At 39.6% G+C, this 24,534-nt stretch overlaps 1 protein-coding gene across 1 annotated transcript in view; it reads left to right on the plus strand.

The window, feature by feature from the left end:
* The window catches only part of brinp1 (bone morphogenetic protein/retinoic acid inducible neural-specific 1), a 225,344-nt gene that overhangs the window by 32,701 nt on the left and 168,109 nt on the right, over positions 1–24,534 (plus strand). Inside the window, exon 2 of the mRNA XM_060912379.1 lies at positions 22,306–22,573. Within this exon, the coding sequence (XP_060768362.1) occupies positions 22,356–22,573 (218 nt within the window). The 5' untranslated portion in view covers positions 22,306–22,355. The remainder of the gene's footprint in view (positions 1–22,305; positions 22,574–24,534) is intronic.

Genomic DNA, 24,534 nt, shown 5'->3' on the forward strand with positions numbered 1-24,534 from the left:
GTTTCAGTGAGAACGCAGATTATATTTTTAAGAAGTGTTCTCAGAGACTCAACCTTCTCAGAAGATTGAGCTGTCTTGGGGTTAGCCCTCAGGTTCTAGAGTAGCCTTTCTCAACCGGGGTGCCGCGGCACCCTGGGGTGCCGTCTGGCTTCGTTAGGGGTGCCGTCAAAAACTTATATTTATTCTAACATTGAAATAAATAAAATTAATTAAAATTCCAAAAAAACAATAGTTACACGAATGCAAATCATCGCTGCCTCATGCATCATCAAAATTTGTCTCACGGCCCCCTTTCCCATGTCACAACGTCACTGCCGGGGTCAGCGTATGGTCAGCATATGGTCAGCGTGACTGCATATATTTTATTTGGGGGTGCCTTGAGAATTTGCATACTTCTGAAGGGTGCCGTGACTGAAAAAAGGTTGAGAAATGCTGCCCTTACGAAAATTAACCATGGTTTTACTATGAAAACTAACCATGGTTTTACCATGGTTTATAGTTATTCATGGTTTTCATGGTTTTTTTGGGTAACCATGAAAACCATGGTTCATGACTATGGTTTAACCATGATTTAACCATGGTTTCACTATGGTAAATGTTAATGTATCTGGGCTGTTAATCGAGATCCTTCTCTACAGCATTGACTGTTGGATGAAAGCATGGTAATACTACAGTTAGTGCATCCTTTTAAAAACCATACTATCCCTTTTTAAACTAATTTCATAGTTACTATGACCTATTACACATACAACTATGATGCTACCACAGCTACTGCAGTACTATGGATAAACCACAGTAATGCTATGGTTGGTTCATAGTACTTAGAATCACCATGAAATACCATAGTAGAACCATGGTTACTACCACGGATGAACTATAGTAATACTATGGTTGGTTCATAGTACTTAGAATAACCATGAGATACCATGGTAGAATCATGGTTACTACATAAAAACCATAGTATAACCATGGTTACTACATAAAACCATGGTAAAACCATAGTAAACCATGGTAGATTTTCGTAAGGGTGCTCTAGAGCTTGTGTACACAACACATATTGAGAGCATCTTAACATTCCATCTCCCTGCTTGGTTCGGACACTTAAGTTGTAAGTGAAAAAATAAATTAAATAGGATTGTGTCAATGGCAAACAAAATAGTGGGAAAACCCCCAAAACATCTAGCTAACCTCTACACTGAAAGGCTGAGGAGGAAATCTACAAGAATAGTGGCAGACTGTTTCCATCCTTTTTTTAGCCAATTTGAGCTTCTGAAGTCTGGGGGGCGCTATAGGGCCCCTCTGGCTAAAAGTGCATTTGAAAAATATTTTATTCCAAATGTCATTAGTATTCTTAACTCAACGAAGTGAGTGATCCACAGACATTGATAACTGTTATTTGTCTTTTTACTTTATTTTATGGGCGGCACAGTGGTGTAGTGGTTAGCGCTGTCGCCTCACAGCAAGAAGGTCCTGGGTTCGAGCCCTGTGGCCGGCGAGGGTCTTTCTGTGTGGAGTTTGCATGTTCTCCCCGTGTCCGCGTGGGTTTCCTCCGGGTGCTCCGGTTTCCCCCACAGTCCAAAGACATGCAGGTTAGGTTAACTGGTGACTCTAAATTGAGCGTAGGTGTGAATGTGAGTGTGAATGGTTGTCTGTGTCTATGTGTCAGCCCTGTGATGACCTGGCGACTTGTCCAGGGTGTACCCCGCCTTTCGCCCGTAGTCAGCTGGGATAGGCTCCAGCTTGCCTGCGACCCTGTAGAAGGATAAAGCGGCTAGAGATAATGAGATGAGATGAAAGATATGTTCTTACCATCACTTTCATTCCATATTTTTGTTGATTTATTTATTTATTTATTGGGGGGGGGTTCTTCTTCCTCTTCTTCTTCTTCTTTTTTAGTGGTTTTTTTTTTTTGGCAGTTGGTAAACCAACTTAAAGGCGCATTACCGCCACTGACTGGGCTGGAGTGTGGAACAGGCAATATATTGGGGGGAAGAAAACTATATTCTTTGAGCTATTTCTGTTTCTTTCAAATACTTAACAATTTTTGGGGTTTTGTTTTCAAGTATAGTTTTTATTTCATCCTCGGTTGGTTCAGCAACACGCTCCGCCATTTTGATTTTCTCTACTCACGGTATATGAGCTGATGTCCTAGTAGTAGAGTAGCCAATCAGAGTGCACGATTGGTCATATCCAATGAATGAGGACAGAATAAATCCTGTATTTACTGTTAATCATCTAAAACATGCAGACTTTTTTGTAACTCGAGAGCTAAGTGTATTATCCCAAATGTCATAGTGCACTAAAAGGTCTACTTATAACAATAATAGGACATGCTTGATGTTTATTTCAGCGATGTATCGATTGAATTGTCTTGAGAGACTTGACCATTTTGAATGCTGTGTACAAACAGGTCTAGTTTTTAATTTTAAAAATTGTATTAAACTTTTTTTTAACATCAAGGAACCACATTAGGTACCGTAGTTATATCAAGGCTGCAGCAAATCCTTATATTATAAATACCACCTCCCCAAAAAAACCCAGGGAAAACTCCATTTTCACAACACAGGGCATTGAAATAAGACGACTGCGTATAAAACGAAGCTTTTCTCGAGGCGCAGTCATCATCGCTGTCCTGTTTCCTATCTCACTGTTCACACACACTGACACACTCTCAAAGCTCACACCACGGAGAGACACTTTTCATTTCCGTCTCTTGTTGGGGAGCAGATTAGGACTTGCACATGCACTTGATTTGTCAAAAGCTTTAGAACTGATGTGATAATATTCTACAGTACTGAGGGACGGACTGTGCTTGGAATATGAGGGTCAAGTGTGAGATTAGAAAAAAAAATACCATTTTGTAATCTGCTCAGAATAAAGAAACAACAATAATGGTACACAGTGTCTACAGCCTTCTGGATAATATTTTATATCCAGTACAATACACACTCACCAGCCACTTTATTAGGAACAGCCCTACACCCACCTGGTGTTTGATGCAGTTCTGTAATCAGCCGAATCCTCGACAGCAGCACGATGCATCAAATCACACAGAAACAAATCAACAGCTTCAGTTAATGTTCACAATGTCCAAACATCAGAATGGAAAAAAAAACTGTGATCTCAATTTTTGTGTGACTTTCTTTCTTTCACTGTGGTATGGGTGTTGGTTTGAGCCAGATGAGGATGAGGTTTGAGTATTTCAGAAACTGCTGATCTCCTCCTGGGGTTTTCACACACAACAGTCTCTAGAGTTTACACAGAATGGTGCGGAAAACAATGAACAAGCATCGAGTGAGTGAGCGACAGTTCTGTGGGTGGAAAAAACAAACGCCTTGTTGATAAGAGAGGGTCAGAGGGAAATGGACAAATTTGAGGTGGTTCGAGCTTTTTTTGCTAGGAAGGATACAGTAACTCATATAATCACTCTTTACAACCGTGGTGAGCAGAAAAGCATCTCAGCATGCAACAGAAAACAGGAGAACACATTGGGTTTCACTCCTGCAGCCAAGAACAGGGATCTTAGACTCAACAACAAGTTCCTATTAAAGTGGCCATTGAGTGTATAGTTTGTCAGGAGTTTCAACCAATAATCAATAATGATCATAAATAAATATTTATTCATAACTTGCTCAGTTGTACATATGTGAAATACAACATTGCACATCCATCTACAGTGGTGCTTGAAAGTTTGTGAACCCTTTAGAATTTTCTATATTTCTGCATAAATATGACCGAAAACATCATCAGATTTTCACACAAGTCCTAAAAGTAGAGAAAGAGAACCCAGTTAAACAAATGAGACAGAAATATTATACTTGCTCATTTATTTATTGAGGAAAATGATCCAATATTACATATCTGTGAGTGGCAAAAGTATGTGAACCTTTGCTTTCAGTATCTGGTGTGACCCCCTTGTGCAGCAATAACTGCAACTAAACATTTGCGGTAACTGTTGATCAGTCCTGCACACCGGCTTGGAGGAATTTTAGCCCGTTCCTCCGTACAGAACAGCTTCAACTCTGGGATGTTGGTGGGTTTCCTCACATGAACTGCTCGCTTCAGGTCCTTCCACAACATTTCCATTGGATTAAGGTCAGGACTTTGACTTGGCCATTCCAAAACATTAACTTTATTCTTCTTTAACCATTCTTTGGTAGAACGACTTGTGTGCTTAGGGTCGTTGTCTTGCTGCATGACCCACCTTCTCTTGAGATTCAGTTCATGGACAGATGTGCTGACATTTTCCTTTAGAATTTGCTGGTATAATTCAGAATTCATTGTTCCATCAATGATGGCAAGCCGTCCTGGCCCAGATGCAGCAAAACAGGCCCAAACCATGATACTACCACCACCATGTTTCACAGATGGGATAAGGTTCTTATGCTGGAATGCAGTGTTTTCCTTTCTCCAAACATAACGCTTCACATTGAAACCAAAAAGCTCTATTTTGGTCTCGTCCGTCCACAGAACATTTTTCCAATAGCCTTCTGGCTTGTCCACGTGATCTTTAGCAAACTGCAGACGAGCAGCAATGTTCTTTTTGGAGAGCAGTGGCTTTCTCCTTGCAACCCTGCCATGCACACCATTGTTGTTCAGTGTTCTCCTGATGGTGGACTCATGAACATTAACATTAGCCAATGTGAGAGAGGCCTTCAGTTGCTTAGAAGTTACTCTGGGGTCCTTTGTGACCTCGCCGACTATTACACGCCTTGCTCTTGGAGTGATCTTTGTTGGTCCACCACTCCTGGGGAGGGTAACAATGGTCTTGAATTTCCTCCATTTGTACACAATCTGTCTGACTGTGGATTGGTGGAGTCCAAACTCTTTAGAGATGGTTTTGTAACCTTTTCCAGCCTGATGAGCATCAACAACACTTTTTCTGAGGTCCTCAGAAATCTCCTTTGTTCGTGTCATGATACACTTCCACAAACATGTGTTGTGAAGATCAGACTTTGATAGATCCCTGTTCTTTAAATAAAACAGGGTGCCCACTCACACCTGATTGTCATCCCATTGATTGAAAACACCTGACTCTAATTTCACCTTCAAATTAACTGCTAATCCTAGAGGTTCACATACTTTTGCCACTCACAGATATGTAATATTGGATCATTTTCCTCAATAAATAAATTACCAAGTATAATATTTTTGTCTAATTTGTTTAACTGGGTTCTCTTTATCTACTTTTAGGACTTGTGTGAAAATCTGATGATGTTTAAGGTCATATTTATGCAGAAATAAAGAAAATTCTAAAGGGTTCACAAACTTTCAAGCACCACTGTATATCCAGTTCTTCTTTTTATTTCTTTTTCCCACCTCTATGTGGGGGTCAGTCGGGTTAAGGTCATTGCCCAATGGCCCAACATTGGTGGTGCTGGAGCTTGATCCCTTGAGTCTCCAATCAGTAACCCAGAACCTTCACCCACTGAGCCACTACTGCCCCGTACATCCATCAAAGTCTCGCACCAAACACAAATGAGCCTTATCTTCATTTTAAAAGTTGGTGATTGGTCATGGTGTTCTTGTTTTGGTCATGGATGGATGCTTGATAGAAGCTGTAGCCAATCCCACGTGACTTCAGGCAAGAGGTAGGGTTCACCTTGGGCAGGTCACCAGTCTATCACAGGGCTAACAAAAAAACGAGCAACCATCACACTCACATTTACGCCTGTGGACAGTTTTAGAGTAGCCTAAGAGTTGACCTGCATGGCTTTAGACTGTCGGAGGAAACCGGAGAACCCTGAGGAAACCCACACAGGCATGAGGAGAACATGCAAACTCTACACAGAAAGATCCCTGTTGACCGTGACCTTTTTTCACACCTTTTTGTTGACCTTGGTGTGAGATGACAGTGATAACCACTGCACTACTGTGCTGTCCACTCATTGGTCATGTGGTGCTCATTTGTGGGCAGGAACTTGTGTTCACAGAACCTGGATTGGCAGAGCTCATTATTCACAATGTTCAGACATTTCAACTCAAATACACGTCATGCTAGCAGAGCTGACGATGCTAAAGTCCTGCTGCTAAAAGCTCAGATAAGATAAGACACAATATCGTCTTAGCATGATTAAACCTCCCTGGAATTTCAAGCACACAGTGTCACATGGATAAAACAGGAAATGGATGTCAGATATACAGGAACTGAGTACTTTCTTGTAGCTTGCTTATTTTCCCCACAATCCTGAGGCCACTTGAATTCCCTCGATGCCCAACATGATGATGAGCATTCACAGTACTGGGTGTGCACTTCATTCCTGTCGTGACCTTTACCTACACCGAAACAAGACAAAAATATTGCACTTGGCACTCAGAGACTTGACGACTGTGATTCAGAAGCTTGCTGGCATTTGCAGCAGCTCCCCAGAGACAACCGTCCTGAGAGAAGCTTCTTAAAAGCACTAATTTGATGCGTCCTGTCGGTTCTCCGAGCCCTAACATTTGTTCCCTGTGGACCTCGTGGGACACGGACGTTCGATACGTGGCCACAGAGCGAACTGAGGATTGTGGGATGCAATTAGAGAACAAGCCTGTCGTCTTTGTGAAGTCAGATGACTAAAATGGATTTCAGGATGGTTTAGTGAGCATTTGTGGGGTTCTACTAGATCTTTATGGGATGTCCGTCGGGGTTAATTTAACATGCTGCATTCTCTGATCTCTCATGCATTGTGATCGCGTCTGTTCCTGGGTAGGCGTGGGAGTCGGGATTGTTTCTTAGTGCTGGATGAGGAATGTTCTAAATTCATGACAGCAAAATGAGTGACAGTCCATACTGCAGAGAAAAGCTATATCAGCACACCAAAGCACATTTCGTGCAGGAAATGCTCACCATGCAACACCGGCACAGCTGCAGCGATGCCCGCAGTTATCTCCCGTCCTAATCAGTGTCGATTTTTTTCATTAATGGTTACAGTGATGTGAAAATCCTGATGCTGATGTAATGTTTTGGTTTTGGGGCTGTTTCTTTAACAAGCCTGACTCGCTGCCACAGTGTCGGCTAATGATGCACGCAATACGCTTATTAAAATACGCAACGGCTCTCTGATAGTTCAGACCAGTGTTAGTCTGAATAAAATGTAAAATGTCATCTGGAGGAAAAACAAACAAACAAACAAACAAACAAACATTAAAATAATTCTGTATAGTGCATGCAGTGGGATAAGATTAATTTGGGGCAAAGAAAGAGAACAAGCTCCACATTTTCACAAATATGAAAATCTGATGGGGTTAATAATAATGAAAACAAAAACAAACAAACAACAACAACTTGGTGAGAAAAAAAGGATGTTAAAAGCCATAAGGGGGAAAATATCTATTAAAATAGTGTACTAAATGTATTATGTACCGTATTAAAATGATATTGTATGCATTGGGATAAGTTTAATTAAAAAAAAAGCATATTATCATTTTTATAAATATGTTATCTGGTTTTCTGCAGATAACACATTTAAAAAAAAAAAAAAAAAAAAAAATATATATATATATATATATATATATATATATATATATATATATATATATATATATATAAATAAGAAATGATAAAAGAATAGAAAAAATACAAACTATGAGGAAACACTTGGCTTCTACACTTAGCCAGAACACACATGCAATAAATAAATAAATAAATAAATAAATAAATGATAGATAGATAGATAGATAGATAGATAGATAGATAGATAGATAGATAGATAGATAGATAGATAGATAGATAGATAGATAGATAGAAAACTAGGCAAATAAATAAGAAAATAAATAAGCAAATATGTATGTATATAAGTAAATCAATCAATCCCAGGTCTAATATTTTAAAGGCACTTTTTAAATAGTTTGTAATTTCTCTGGCATGTAAATAATTTGCTCATTATGGTTTTATTTTTCTATTTTATTCAAGTAAATCTAATTTATTCTTTATTTGTTCTGCCATCTTGAAACTTCACTGAGACCACAATGGAAATAAGTGTTTTTACACTTTCTTGTGTTATCCTTGGTTTAGTTTCATGTTTATTTATCACTTGTATTGTACTTGTTTACTTTATTTGTGATTTGCATGGGATTTTTACCTGAATAAATTGTATCTATCTCAGTAAGTTGGACTTACAAGAGAGCGACTAAATGTTCCACATTAGCATAAAAAAAGAAAGCTTGAATATTAACCTGGTATCAGTCTTCTTCAGCAATACCACACTGCTGATCCTGCATTACCCTGAACTGCTGATTCGAGTGAAAGTCACTCCGTTTGTACAAATGGAAACCCGCCAATGTTACTGCACCCACCGATCATAATTATTTAACGATTGCGCTTAATTAGCTGCACGCGCAGCACAAAAACGACGACTCAGCAGAAGAAAACATGGCGTTTTTTTTTAAATCCTGGAATCCTACCCTTGGTACATAGAAAGGTTATGTTGATTGGGTCTGAGCCAGGAGAAACATTATGGTGCGTTTATTGGCGAAGCCCAAGTTCAATCACCAGCTCGCACGTTCCAGATGCAGCAATAAAAAAGTCTTGGGTTGAGGTTTTATACCGTCATTTAGGCATTTAAGCGTTCTTGTACTCAAGTGTTGTTGAGTTCTGGATTCTCATTGGTCAGGAGGTGTTGAATTACAAGAGTGGTGTGTAGAAAATGAATCGATATTTTCTGACCAATCAGAATCCAGAATTCTCTTTGGGTTACAGTATGAAGCATTGAGAAGGTGCGAGATGCTAAGAATGGATTTTCTCTCTCTCTCTCTCTCTGTCTCTCTTTGAAGTGACAGAGATTTGGCTCTACACACTCATTCCCTTCCTGCTGTGGCTCCTCGCGCTTCTCCTCTCCCACTAGTCGTGAATCAAATTTCACCTCATCGCCTGAAGGACCGGAGCATGTGCTTTCTGTGAGATGGAGCAAATCTCTGCTGAAATCTCTCCATCTCTCAATCTCAGAAAATGAAAATCTATATCTGTACCCATGGGTGTGTTTGGAAGGTTTTGAACCACCACGAGACACCAGAATAGCGTCGATGCTCTTCAGTGTAGATTTTACACATCTCTGGAAACGACAAACGCTATTCCTCCAAAAGATATTCTCTAACTTTCCAAACCTCAGCATCGCTGCACTGCTCACACAACGCATCACCTTTCACATGGAGAGATCCCAGAAGAAGTATCGTATGCCTAACGTTCACAAAATAAACACAAACGTGACCTACCATGTCAATATGAGATATTTTGTATGAAAATACAAAGAGAACTGGAGACAGCGCAAAGTAACATAGCGATTTTTACATGGCGTCCGTGTTTGATTTAATTGTTGCACAAGTGATATTCTTGTGCTTATTTTTTTTTTTTGTCCTCACCTTCCCGCACTAACAGATGGACGTTAAACTGGATTCAGGGATCTGCTGCGCGTGACAGCAGGTGAATTTCTTTTCCTGTCCCCTTTTCACTGGCTGTCGCTCATCGCCGTATTTACTCGCTGCTTGTTGTCGATGGAACTTGCACTACAAGATTCAAGATTCATCCCAAAGAATTTCTGACATGAATTTTTGAAAATGTCAGAGCCTCCATAGAGCGATAGATCTCAAGCTCTGATAAAGACAAAATAATTTTTCAAAAAATGAAAAGAATCGAATCTAAAGTAAAAGTTCTGGATCAGGTGATAGTGATGAAGAATGCTGTCTTTCATCAGGCGTCACATGAAAATCTCTCATCGGCATCCAATTTGGTTGAATGAATCAAATGTTAAATTTTAAAAATACTATTTAATAAATTACTTCATTGCTCCTGATAACAAAAACAGATTTTTTTTGTAATTCGAAAATAAAAATGTATCAGACAGCAGTGATTTCAAGGCAAGTTTTGATCCTAAAGTCGACGTTGTTGTTGCTTGACCTGGTTCGAAGAATCATTTAACATGTGATGAGTCGTTTGTGAACGAGTCGACTCTTTGATTCAATTGTGAATGTTTGGAGCCAAATCGCAGATAGAGTATGAGTGATTTTTTCCCCCTATTTTTCCTTTATTGTACACAAGGTTGTTACTCTTACAGTGATTAGTATTCATAATTTAATAATTTTTCTAATTATATTTAAATATATATTTTTATTTCTCTGGATAACACTTTCTCTACAAACAGCATTTTTATTTATTTATTTATTTATTTATTTATTTTCTCATCCATAAATTATTTGTATCAGATCATTTTTCCTCAGCAATGTTATATTCATGAAGGTCAACACTTACAGTGGATATAAAAAGTATACACACCCCATTAAAATTATAGGTTTTTTTTCTGATGTGAAACAATGAGACCATGATCAATATTTTCAAAACCTTTCCCACCTTTAATGTGACCTATAACCTGGACAATTCAATTGAAAAACAAACAAATCTGTTCGGGAGAAAAACATAAAAAATAAAAAAAATGTACAATAAGCTGGTTGCATAAGTTTGCACACCCTTAAACTAATAATTTGTTGAAGGACCTTTTGATTTAATTACAGCATTCAGTCTTTTTCGGTTCACACCTGCCATCAATTAAAATGACTCTGATTAACCCCAAATGAAGTTCAGACATTTACTCAGTTACATCCTCCAGCAAAAGCCAGGGTTCACAGAGAGCTTACAAAGCATCAAAGGGATCTCATTGTTGAAAGGTATCAGTCAGGAGAAGGGTGCAAAAACATTTTCCATGGCATTAGATATACCATGGAGCACAGTGAAGACTGTCTTCAAGAAGTGGAGAAAATATGGGACAACAGTGACATTACCGAGAACTGGACGTCCCTCCAAAATTGATGAAAAGACAAGACAAAAACTGGTCAGGGAGGCTGTCGAGAGGCCTACAGCAACACTGAAGGAGCTGCAGGAATTTCTGGCAAGTACTGGTTGTGTACTACATGTGACAACAATCTCCTGTATTCTCCATAGGTCTGGACGATGGGGTAGGGTCAAAGAAAAACATCCAGGCCTGACTAAATTTTGCAAAAAAATAATACATCAAGTCTCCCAAAAGCATGTGGGAAAATGTGTTATGGTCTGATGAAACCAAGATTGAACTTTTGGCTACAATTCCAAAAGGTATGTTTGGCGCAAAAACAACACTGCGCATCACCAAAAGAACACCATACCCACAGTGAAGCATGGTGGTGGCAGCATCATGTTTTGGGGTTGTTTTTCTTCAGCTGGAACAGGGGCTTTAGTCAAGGTGAAGGGAATTATGAACAGTTCTAAATACCAGCCAGTTTTGGCCCAAAACCTTCAGGTGTCTGCTAGAAAACTGAAGATCTCATCTCATCTCATTATCTGTAGCCGCTTTATCCTGTTCTACAGGGTCACAGGCAAGCTGGAGCCTATCCCAGCTGACTACGGGTGAAAGGCGGGGTACACCCTGGACAAGTCGCCAGGTCATCACAGGGCTGACACATAGACACAGACAACCATTCACACTCACATTCACACCTACGCTCAATTTAGAGTCACCAGTTAACCTAACCTGCATGTCTTTGGACTGTGGGGGAAACCGGAGCACCCGGAGGAAACCCACGTGGACACGGGGAGAACATGCAAACTCCGCACAGAAAGGCCCTCGCCGGCCACGGGGCTCGAACCCGGACCTTCTTGCTGTGAGGCGACAGCGCTAACCACTACACCACCATGCCGCTGAAGATGAAGAGGAATTTCATCTTTCAGCAGAACAACCCCAAAAAAGTTTTGGAATGGCCCAGCCAGAGCCCAGACCTAAATCCAATTGAAAATCTGTGGGGTGACCAGAAGAGGGCACAAAAGATGCCCTTGCAATCTGGCAGATTTGGAGCGCTTTTGCAAGGAAGAGTGGGCAAATATTGCCAGCTTTAGATGTGGCAGGCTGATAGACTCTGACCCAAAAAGACTGAATGCTGTAATTAAATCAAAAGATGCTCCAACAAAGTATTAGTTTAAGGGTGTGCACACTTATGCAACCAGCTTATTGTACATTTGTACATTCCCCCTAACAGATTTGTTTGTTTTTCAATTGAATTGTACAGGTTATAGGTCACATTAAAGGTGGGAAAAGTTCTGAAATTATTTATCGTGGTCTCATTTTTTTTTTTTTTACATCAGAAAAACCTCTCATTTTACCGGGGTGTGTACACTTTTTACATCCACTGCACATCTTTTCTAACAAGTCATGTGTTGTTTGCGACAACAGAAACGTTGTTAGTCTTGCAGCATAATTTCATCAGTACTATGTTTCCATGGAAACCTCTTTTCAGTTTCTCATGATGCTAATTTCCCGTTTTTGACTCTCCTCTGTTGCGTTTCTGCTTGCTAATGATTATTAGTCATCACTGATGTGTGTAGTTGATGTGTTATGGCAGACAATCAACTAACTTCACTAGCTAGCTACAAAAAGCTCATTTGCATATGTTCAAGGTGATAACATCCAAAAAATTAGCCACATGAATCATCCACTTTTTCTTTGCCGAGACCCTTTCTTGTATTTATTTCAGTGTTGTCCTATATAAAACTGCAGATGATGTTCATTGAGCTCCATGTCCCATTTTCTCTCTCTCGCACACACACACACACACACACACACACACACACACACACACACACGCTCTGTGATGTTGGCATCTCCTTGGATGGAGGAATTATCCTGGAAAAATGCAAGCTGCCAAACCAGCCTGCTCCATGTTAATGCTCTAAAAAGAGTGTATCTCTGGTTTCCTGTGACAGCTGAACATTGGAGATCCACTGTGATGCCCCTGGGTGAGCAATCACACTCTGATGGAGATCTCTAGTGTGTGTGAGTGTGATGTTATAGCTCTAAATTCCTCCAGGCGTTTCAGAGTTGTTCAGAGACAATGACCATGATGTTGGCTTTGTGTGTGTGTGTGTATATATATATATATATATATATATATATATATATATATATATATATATATATATATGTATGTTTGTGTATATATATGTATGTGTGTGTGTGTGTGTGTGTGTGGCAGATTGAGAGCCCACGCATGAGAGCCATCTCATTAGTGATGGGGGTTGAGAGTTCACAGGTTCACGTGGGGTTAAAATCTCGGACAGCCGGTACGTTTACACCAAATAATCCATTCACGTGTGGAGGAAAATGAGCTAAAAAAAAATGTCAGCTGATTTTAGAGCTTTAAATATGCTGTGACCTTTATTTAAGCACTTAAATAATATTATACATGAACATTATGAACTAACTTTCCTGAATAACCTTCACTATTTTAATAATCAGAAGCTTTGAAGACATTAAAAGAAAGAAATGTCTGAAAAGTTATTATCACATCACTAATGGTATTGTCATTGAAACTATTTTTTAAGTACATGTACATTTTTTGGTACTAATGAAAACTGTGTGTTTTCACACACTTGTACTAAAAGACTCGTCCTTTTAATGTTAGAGAGTTGATTAGCTACCTACATTAGTCACCTTGGATTGAAGAGTTTGACCTTGATAATGAGCTGCACTTTAATGTGGGTGGAGCTTTGGTGTGCAAAAGCTTTTCTACAAACTGTAAATCATTCAAACAAACATTTTCACTTGAAACAATCCATGTATCTCCTCTTTGGCCTTCCTCATTTTCGTTTGCCTGGCAGCTCCATCCTCAACATTCTCCTTCCCACATGCTCTGCATCTCTTCTCAGGATGTGCCCATACCATCTCAGTCTCATCTCTCTTAGCTTCATTCCCAAGCTCTCCACATGTGCTGTCCCTCTGATGTGCTCGTTCCTTACCCTGTTCAACCTCCCATCACAAACCTTAACATCCTCAACTCCGCCACCTCCAACTTTGCCTCCTGTCTCTTCGTTAAGGGTCCGGTCTCCAATCCGTACATCACAGCTGCTCTCACTACTGTCTTATACATCGTACCTTTCATTTTTGCTGGGACTTTTCGATCATAAATGACTCCCGAAATCCTTCTCCAACTGCTCCACCCTGCCTGCACTCGCTTTCTCACCTCACTATCGCAGCCCCCATTTTCCTGCACAGTTGACCCCAGGTACTTGAATTCACCAACTTTCTTTACGTCTATTCCTTGCATCTTCACTCTCATCCCCATTCTCATTGATGCACATTCCACATGTTAGATTTGGCACAGTTTTACACCGGATGCCCTTCCTGATGCAACCCTCTCCAATTTATCCGGGCTTGGGACCGGCACCAAGAGTACGCTTATGCACCCCCAGTGGCTGGATAAAAAAACAAAACAAAACAAAAAACCCTAAGACTAAAACTAAAAGTGAAAAAAGTGAACTGAAATAAAAAATAAAAATGACAGTTTTCAAAAACAAATAAACAAACAAAAAATAAAAACCATTATGAACAATGCAACACAAACTATAAAAATCACCTTCGTTCTCATTTTCATTTTCATTATGTTTCCTCCTCAAAACAGTAACAGGCTCATCCCAAAAGGTGGCAGTAATATAATGTCATCTGCTGTAAAACTCCAAAGAAGAAGAAATAGAAGAAGATGCTTGCTGCAAAATATCTGAGAAACTAAAACTAACACTAAAGCTAAATAAAAAATAAAACCTAAACTAAAATCTGTCAATTCCTCAAAATAAAATTAAAATAACTAGATAGAGACTGTGACTAAAGTCACAGTGATTTGTGCTAGCTCTTACAAACCGGGACGCCTGGTCACCGTACACTACAGATCTGGAACGGTAAGAGATACAGAATGACGCTTAGTGAGGAAAAAAAAATCCTGTTTTTCATGGATCATTCCAGTTCAGTGATCCAGATCAGCACCAAAAGGCATAGCAATGTAATTCAGCCCAGAGGGATTCTTCATGTGAAATTTGGTGGTGATTCGTTGAAAACTACGGGAGAAATAGCATCCTAAGAAATGTTAGGATAATAATAATAATAATAATAATAATAATAATAATAATAAAGTAGAAAGATCCTGAGTGAGAGTAAGAGTTTGTGCCAGCACTGCTATCACAAATTAAAAATACTTACGTACTTGTAAATCTCAGAAAAAAAAAATAAGCTGAAAAACAACAACAACTGAGCAATGAAATAAAAATAAAAACTAATGAAAATTTCAAAACCATAATGGCTTTGGTCACCACTCAGCAACAGTAGTCATGTGTGGGCGGGGCTTTGGAGCATTTATTTGCTAGCATGTTGTTGTCTCAGCTGTATTTTGCATTCATGATTTTTCTGACTCTAACCCTATCCCTTAGTTTTACTTCATTCTGTACATCCAAGTGTTCATGTGGCCGTGCCTGAGGTTTAGGGGAAAAGCTTCTCACAGGAAACTCGCGCTTATTTTTTGCTAAATGTTTGTAGATAGAAAAAGCGTTTGAATTTTCCCTATCGTTGGGAGGTTGTGAGTTTGAATCCTGATGATCCTGGCTACAGCCATCACGTCTATGAGTCACGTGAGTCAGCAAGAGCAAAATTGATCATGCTCACTGGGTGGGGTGGGAGGGGCAAACTCTTTCTCCCCTGTCAATCACAGTGATACTAGCCAATCATGGGAGAAAGTAATAATGATAATAATAATAATCATTTGAATTTATATAGCGCCTTTCTCATACTCAAGGTCTCTTTACAATTAGGGGGAAAAAAAGTCCACCAAAAGAAGGTCAGGATGTCATTCCAATGGCGTAGCTACCACAGTCCTACCAAAAGGTGCATGAAGAAAAGTCCTACACCGCCTGTGCAGCCACTGCGACACCGCCGGGTAACATCAGTCAGAACACCGTGCCAAGCACAAAAGCACTGCCACATAGAGCTTTGGATAACCCCGATGTTAAAAGAGTGACGAGCTCACTGCAATCCATAGTGAGGAGCATAGGCATCACCAGGGCCGGAGTGGGCCCTGTTTTCAGTCCGGGAGTTTAATTCACATTCAGGCCACTTTGAAATGGAGGAGGAATTTGAGTACATTAAAAAAGATAAAACAAATAACTGTTCTTTCACAATGCTTTTTATTTGGTTTAAATTCAAACTTCACTTCATTTCACTTTAACAATATAGGTTCTCGCGTGCATTTGAGCCAATGCTTGTGCATTACATGCCGCATACGCCTCGAAAATAATGGCAAATCAACAATGCTGGGTACTCAGCAACCGGCAGATAAAGCGTGAGGGCGCATTAGGCAACTCAAAAATGGTTAAATGAAATGTAGGCTAAAGCAAGTGTTCGATTCTGCTTAGAATATTGGCATACGCATACACCTCTTCTAAGTTATATATTTAACAACAATTATTTAACATCAAATATGACTTCTAGGCCTATGTGTTCATAACCACAATGTGCGCACACCTGTGGAAATGCACGGTGTGACAGCGAGATGAAATAGGCTGGATGAGGAAATAACGCGCAACAGCACATTTGGGACCTGTTCATCTAAAATTGTTAATAACTGGGATGTAAAGCAATGTCCGGTTCTTCTTAGAATTAAGACATACACCACATCTATACAGTGTAAATTGCGAGATTTCACATGACATCAAAAATCTGAATTGACATCGCAAACTATCGACACATTATAGGCCTAGCATAGACTGATAAAATCGACAAACAGGGTTATCATACTCCATATCTTTCGTAACCTACCAGCTGGTCTTGAGAACATATCTGTCAATTTGGCACATTTTGCTGCCACCTCCTTCCTTTTTTTAAGCTTCGCCCTTTCGGTTCCACCTGGCCTCTTTCTGCCCTCCATCACTGACACGCGCTGTTTCGCGCCAATGTTGTTTAAGTTCCCCGCAATACAGAGGAGGAGTCTTGGACCAAACCAACTGCAATAGAGGGGAGGGGAGAATTTCCTTATTTGGTAGCGCCTATTTAATCTGCTGCGATGCTGTCGGCGTCTGGGCTGCCATGTGAAAATGCAGAGTGCAGTTGAATTGATGATTAATGCAAGAATAAGATCAGTGACCAAAATTAGTGAAAATTATTTTCCCCATGCTCCAAGCAGGCCACCATTGATGGTTTGGGCCGGGGATGGTCCCGGCTAAATATAGGGCCACCCCGGCATTGGACATCACCAATGGTGAACCAAGGCCTGGAGGGAACTGACGCCCAAAACTGGGTCCGGAGCTACACCACAACCGGTGGACAAAACACTCAAACAAAAAACAAAAACAAACATCAAACTACGCAGACACAAAAAAGAAAACCGAAAGGAAAAATAAAATAAAATAAAAAGCTCTGGTGAGAAGCGGCAACCAGAATGCACACAGCATACTCTCAACCGGAAACAGAGTATGCAGAAGACGGCGGATAGCGCTTTCTTTTGAGTGTGCCATCATGTAATGCAGCACAAGTGTCGTTTGTTTGATTGTGTCACACTTAAAAAAAAATGAATGAATGCTAAAAAAATGTAAATTTGTTATGAACTTTTGTAATCTTCAAACAATTTATGAACCTTAACTTTTTGTATCCTTTAATGATTTTTAAAACCACGTCATGGATAAATAGAAACTCAATTTCAAAGCATTAAAACTCAATACCTGTTCAGAGAAGAAGTTAGAGTTTGAGCTCTTGACCTTCCTGAATGGTTATGAAGTGAGGAATAATGAAGTGCTGTTCAAAAAGATTTTCCCAGTCTGATGGGAAAATGATCCAGGCTCCATCTTCATTCTCATTCAAGATTTCACATTATTTCCATTAGAAGTACGTTCCACGCTGACGTTCCATCCCTCGAGGTATCTGTCCATGCTTCTCTTCTCCATGTGCTTCGATTAAATGATGCATGGTTGCCTTCTGACAGCCAACTTCAAGTAAGTCTAAACTAATTATCCGAAAGGGCTCCTTTATTAGATTCCTTTACCGCATATTTGTCATTGCAGCAGGGCCTCTGTCTGGCCCGGAGATCTTTATTCATTAAAGCTCAGAAGGAAAACATACTTGTTATATGACTGTCTGTGCCCGCCTAAATTACACCACGCTGCTCCGAGCAGGCCAAATACAATTTTAAACATCTTCTAAAGAAGTACAATATTACAAGAGGCCAACTTTTTGGAAATTAGATTTTTTTTTTGTGCCGGGGTTTCCCCCAGAGACATCATTATTTATGGGTGCCTTTATTTTTTCTCCATTATACCATTAAATGCATAATTTAGGACATGCTGCATGAATATACATTATTCATGATGTTTGCGTATTTGCGAAGGCTGTCTCAGGTTGTTATTCATCATCCAAAAATACTCGTTACAGCAATCAGAGTGACTCAGAAAAATGAAACACAAGCCAAGTGGAATGATATTTAATCTGTATTTAATAGAAAATGCCATCGAGTAATAAAATGAAGTCCTTCACAATCATCTTTAATGCTACAGCACTGACGAATTCTGGATTCTGATTGGCTGAAAGTGTCGATTAATTTTCTCTTTGTTTCATGTATCTTCAGTTATCCCTTTTGTGAGATAAATCTTTTTCTGGATTGTCTCTCATTGTCTAATATTGCAGAGGAAAAGAAAAAAAAAAGATTTCTGACTGAAATATCAGCAGAAGAAAGTTACAGTGTCTGTAGCCGGAGGGTAAAGTTAAATGTAAGGCAGCTACTTTCGGCTGTAATTACGCTTATCACTGAGCAAAGACACAATTCGTCTGGCTGCGAGATAATAAAGAGTGCCGTGACACATGTGTGTGTTTCGCTCAGTTTAATAAAGAAGGAGAGAAAAAGAGAACAAGACTTTTTGTTAAAGTGCTCTCGTGCCATGCAAGTGTCGAAAAGAAGATACTTAGAAAGATGGCGATTTGAATGATTTCAATGATGGTGGCCATTTTCTACACCACAATTAATCAAGTCTATATAGTTATTAACTATTAATACAAAGATTTACCCTGACCGTGCCTGTGAATCTAAACTTAATTATTTAAAGATTAGAAAAATCAGAACAAAAATGTTTAACAGTTTTAGATTAGACAGTGTGGTAAAATCTTTTGTATTTTATATATTTTTTTATATACAGAACAATAGAGTCACATAATATACAAATAGAGATACTTACTGTATATAATTTGGTTTTAGAATAAAACTTCTATTAAATTTCCATTTTATAGAACCTAAAGGTCCAAAAGTCCAAAACAGAGCATGAGAGAAAATGGTGCTGAGGAATGTAGAGAGTGGAGAGGAATCTATGAAAGCCGACCGACAGAAACACGTCAGGGTTTGAGATGCAGTCCAAAGGCTGACCACACTGCCATTATTCATTTAATTTCATTTTAATTTGCTACAAAGCAATGTTTATTTTTTACTGATGCATTTATGTATGGATTGGTGGGTTGGTGGTTGGTTGAATTAATTTGTTGGTTGGTTAGTAATTGGGTGGGTTGGTTGGTTGGTTGGTTGGTTGGTTGGTTGGTTGGTTGGTTGGTTGCTGTGTTGGTTGATTGGCTGGTTAATTGGGTGGTTGTTAGTTTGGTTGGTTGATTATTTGGCTGGTTGGTTGGCTGATGGTTTGGTTGATTAATTGGTTAATTGGCTGGTAAGTAGTTGGGTTGGTGGGTGGGTTGGTTGGTGTGTGGCTTGATTAATTGGTTAATTGGTTGGTTGTTAGTTGGGTTGGTTTGTTGCCTGGTTTATTAATTGGTTGGTTGATTAATTGGTTGGTTGGTTGGTTGGTTGGTTGATTGGGTGGATGACTAATTGATTAATTGGCTGGTTGGTTGGTTGATTAATTGGTTGTTTGGCTGTTGTTTAGTTGATTGGGTGGTTGGTTGGCTAGTTGGTTGATTGATTGGTTGGTTGGTTGATTGGGTGGTTGACTAATTGTTTAATTGGCTGGTTGGTAGTTGGGTTGGTTGGCTGATTAATTGGTTGTTGGTTGTTGGTTGGTTGATTGGGTGGTTGGTTGATTGGGTGGTTGACTAATTGATTAATTGGTTGGTTGGTTGATTGGGTGGTTGATTAATTGGTTGGTTGGTTGATGTTTGGTTGATTGGGTGGTTGGTTAATTAATTGGTTGGTTGGTTAGTTGATTAGATGGTTGACTAATTGGTTAATTGGTTGATTGATTGATTGATTGATTGATTGATTGATTGATTGATTGATTGATTGATTGGGTGGTTGATTAATTGGTTGGTTGGTTGGTTAGTTGCTTGGTTGGTTGGTCTGTTGGTTGGGTGGTTGGTTGGTTGATTACTTGGTTGGCTGGTTGGCTGATTAGGTGGTTGATGAATTGGTTAATTGGCTGGTTGGTAGTTGGGTTGGTTGGTTGGTTGGTTGGTTGGTTAATTAATTGGTTGATTGGGTGGTTGACAAATTGGTTAATTGGCTGGTTGGTAGTTGGGTTGGTTGGTATATTGGTTGATTGGATGGTTGATGAATTGATTAATTGGTTGGTTGGTAGTTGGGTTGGTTGGTTGATTGGTTGGTTGGTTGATTAATTGATTGGTTGACAAATTGGTTAATTGGCTGGTTGGTAGTTGGATTGGTTGGTTGATTAATTGGTTAATTTGCTGGTTGGTAGTTTGTTTGTTTGTTTGTTTGTTTGTTTGTTTGTTTGTTTGTTTGGTTGGTTGGTTGATTAATTGGTTAAGTTAATTAATTAAGTTAATTAATTAGTTGGGTTGGTTGGTTGGTTGGTTGGTTGAGTAATTGGTGGGTTGATTGATTGATTGATTGATTGATTGATTGATTGATTGAATACTAATCATGTAATTTACCATTTTTATTGTAAGGAGTCTCCATTGTCAGCTCTTTGTAACAGTCAGAATTAAAGCTATAACTAAGTTTTCTGATCTCTTCAGGACAGAGGAGTTGACACTTCTTTGTTGTTTCTCCGTAACATGGCAAGCTGCATTTTATTTTGTCTTATTATACCACAATTCAGTGTGCTCAAAACTCAGCAAAGCCTCCTCTCCAAAACCCAACATAGAAAAGTGCAATGGAAAGGTCATTCAAGTTGGAATTCCAAACTGAGACCTCAGCAAACACCCACCTCGCCTGAGTTCTCTGACTGAAACAGCCGTGACTCCACAACACTGCGGTGGTGCATGCAGTCAGTGATGAACAGATTTCCCTTTGCATTATTTTCTACTTGAAAAAACTTGATTTTATTTGATATGTAGCTTTTTTATTGTGAAAAGATGTTTGAACTGATGAGTGAACAGCTGTTTGAAGCTGCTATAATGTGAGTGAGTTCCGTTTCACAGCAGTGTAATGATAAATGAGAACGTGTAGTCATTGGTAAATTGCTGTGGTATAAGAGGAGTAACGTAAACGTACTGGTAACGTGACGGATCTCTGAGCTGATACGTGCTCGATGTTAATTAGGCTCACTGAGACGGTCCACGTACTCCGTGTCACAACATGTCATCGCCACGCCTCTTAACCTCGAGTGAACTTATCACGCCACTAATTAGCGGGAATAACGTGAATGGTGCATGTCTGCGCTTCTGATCGGCTCTCAGACATGAAAAGGGCACCGGAATTGTTAGGATGGAGCACAGAAAAAGAGGAGAAAGCAGGCAGCTGAGAGCGTGACTTCAAGGGTGTGTTTGTTTAATTTAACATTTTCTTAATTTGTGAAAAGGGCAAATATAAAAAAAAGTGAAGTGATGGTGATGAGGGTAAAGAGGCGTGAGGTGGCACTGAGCTGAGAGGTGAAGTTGACTGAAATAACGCTGATTTCATTAAATACACCTTTAATTTCATTTTCAAACCACTAATCTCTATCTCTCTCTCTCTCCATTGCTTTATTTCTTATCCTCGCCTTCTCTATCTCTCTATATATTTATCTCTCTGTCTCTCCTTCCTTCTGTTTCTCTCCCATTCCTCATTTCGTCTTTCCTTTTTTACTGCATATCTCTTTGCCTCTTTTTGCTCTCTGGATCTCTCCTTCGCTCTACTCCTCTTTTCTCTGCTTCCTCCTTTGCCATCCTTCCTGTCCACTCTCTCTGTCTATTTCTCTCCTTTTATCCATTTTTCCTGTTCTCCTGTCCTCCTCTTTCTGTCTCTCTCATTCTTTCCATCCCTCCTGCTTTCTTTCTCTCTTCCATCTCAACTTCACCTTCTCTCTCTCTCTCTCTCTCTCTCTCTCTCTCTCTCTCTCTCCATCCTTCTCTGTCTGTCTTTCCCTATACCTCTGTCTCTTTCTCTCTGTCCTTTTCTTGTCCTTGCCTTCTCTTTCTGTTTCTCTTTCTCTCTATATATGTTTATCTCTCTTCCTCTCCTTCCTTCTGTTTCTCTCTCATTCCTCATTTTGTGTTTCCTTTTTTACTTCATATATCTTTGCCTCATTTTGCTCTCTGGATCTTGCTTTCGCTCTCCATTCCTCTTTTCTCTCTCTCTCTCTCTCTCTCTCTCTCTCTCTCTCATCCTGTCCTCCAGGTCTCCATAGAATGGAGCGAGAATGAACAGAGAGCGGCTGAAGGAAAAGCATGAACTGGAGGGTCATTGAGGTCACTTGCTTCCTGTTTCTATGGGACCGTCTGACAGTTGAGTCTTTGCGCCAGGATCCCTCGGCCGCCGAGCATCATGTGCCCAAGCACTTCGACTGGCTCATCTCCGACCGCGGCCCTTTCCACCACAGTAAGGCCTACCTCGCCTTCGTGGAAAGATTCCGCCAAGGATTTACGACCCGATATAAAATTTATAGGTGAGTGTGAGTCCACAGTTTCTTCGGAATTTCTGCTTTGGAAAAATAAAATCTGCTCCGAAGCTGTTTGTGCTCTCGCCGTGGAATGCTTATCATCCGTTTTTTCCTCAATGAAGAAAATATACTTGGGCTATTCTCTTTCTCTCTCTCTCTCTCTCTCTTTATGTCCCTTTTCTTTTTCACTCCTTTCATCTTCCCTCACATATCTTTTTCTTACTATCTTACAATCATCCTTCCTGCTATCATTCTATCTTTTTAAGCTATCCAAATACTCTCTCTCTTTCTCTCTCTCCCCTCTTCTCCCTGTCCTGCTTTTCTCTCCCTTTCCTATCTCTCTTTTTTCATCATTTTTTTATCTGTCATCAAATGTCATTTTCTTACTCCTCACATTTCTCCTTTCCTCTTCCCTTCTCTCTATCTATTTTTTCCAATCTATCAAAATCTGTTCTCTCTCTTCTCTCTCTCCTTTCATCTTCCTTCATGCATTTATTTTTTTACTATTTACTCACAATCATTCTTCCCACTAGCATTCTAAATTTTCACTCTATCCAAATATGCTCTCTCTCTCTCTTTCTCTCTCTCTCTCTCTCTCTCTCTCTCTCTCTCTGTCACACACACACACACACACACACACACACACATTCTCTGTCTCTCCATCTTTGTTTCTCACATCTCATTACATCTCCTTTTCTTGTCTTCCTTCCTGACCTTACATTCTCTCTCTCCCCTCTCTCTCATCCTCTACTTTTCCCTGTCCTGCTATTATCTCCCTTTTCTCCATCTCTCTTTTCATCTGTTTTCCTTTCATCTTTCATCAAAGCTCTCATTTTCTTACTCCTCACTTTTCTCTTCTCTTCCCTCTATCTGTCTTTTCAATCTATCCAAATCTGCTCTCTCTCTCTTCCTTCCTTCTTTCTTTCCTTCCTCCCCACCTCTCATATCACTTTACCTGTCTATGATGTTCTCTCTCTCCATCCCTCCCTATCTCTTTCTCTTTCTCTCTCTCCATCATACATTTCCCCTCTCCTGCTCTTCTCCTCATCTTCCTTTTTTATTCATCCCCATCCCTTTCATCTTCTCTCGCATCACTCCTTCTCTCTGTCTTTCCACTCTTTCCAAATCTGTTCATTTTCTCTTCCCTTGTCTCTTATTCTACCTGTCTTTCATTTTGCTCTTTCTTGCTTTCTTCTCTTCTCCAGTTCCTCCATCTTTCTTTTCCTCTCTTTCCTCTCCAATCTCTCTCTCGCTCTCATGCCCCCTTTCTTCTTCTTCTCTCTCCCATTCTTTCTTCTTTCCTCCATCTTTCTTATCCTGTTTCTCTCGATCCCTTTCTCTCTTGTCCTCTCTACTTCTCTCTACCCTTTTCCCACTTCACTCTTTCTCTTCGTCTCTTTACACATCCTTTGTACAAGATGATGAGCAAAACAGCAACATGGAGTCGTGACTGAGAGAAAAAAAAAAATTCTGCTCGTGATAATTTTTAATGGATTACATTCAGTGTCCAGGGATTATTATGGGATGTAGTTTAAGAGCCGGATTGGGAATTATAATCCGAATCGTATCCGATCTGATAAATAACGTGATTTAGGATTAAATTTGAGGCTCAATTTACAGTAAATAAATAAAGTGAGAAATGTTCCTAAATACAACCACATTATACTAATTTATTTTATTTAATATTTTTAAATAATTCCTTTTTACCTTGAAATTCTAACCATCTCATCAGACATTATTCTTGAAGCACAGGAAGTGTGAGAGGAGAAAACTGTCAGACATTTCAGAAGAAATTCGGTGTTCAGAAATTCTTTTCTTTTCACTACAAAACAAAAAAAGGGCACAAACTAAACCACGATTCAGTTGTTTGTTTGTTTTTTTTTCTCAGAGCTGCAATTTCTGTCTCTTCTTTCTGATGAACCCAGGCAGGTCCGAGAAAAATGGGTGAAAAGAAAGAAAAAGGAACT

Source organism: Neoarius graeffei, chromosome 28 (assembly GCF_027579695.1).
Source record: "Neoarius graeffei isolate fNeoGra1 chromosome 28, fNeoGra1.pri, whole genome shotgun sequence".
NCBI classification, from domain to species: Eukaryota; Metazoa; Chordata; class Actinopteri; order Siluriformes; family Ariidae; genus Neoarius; species Neoarius graeffei.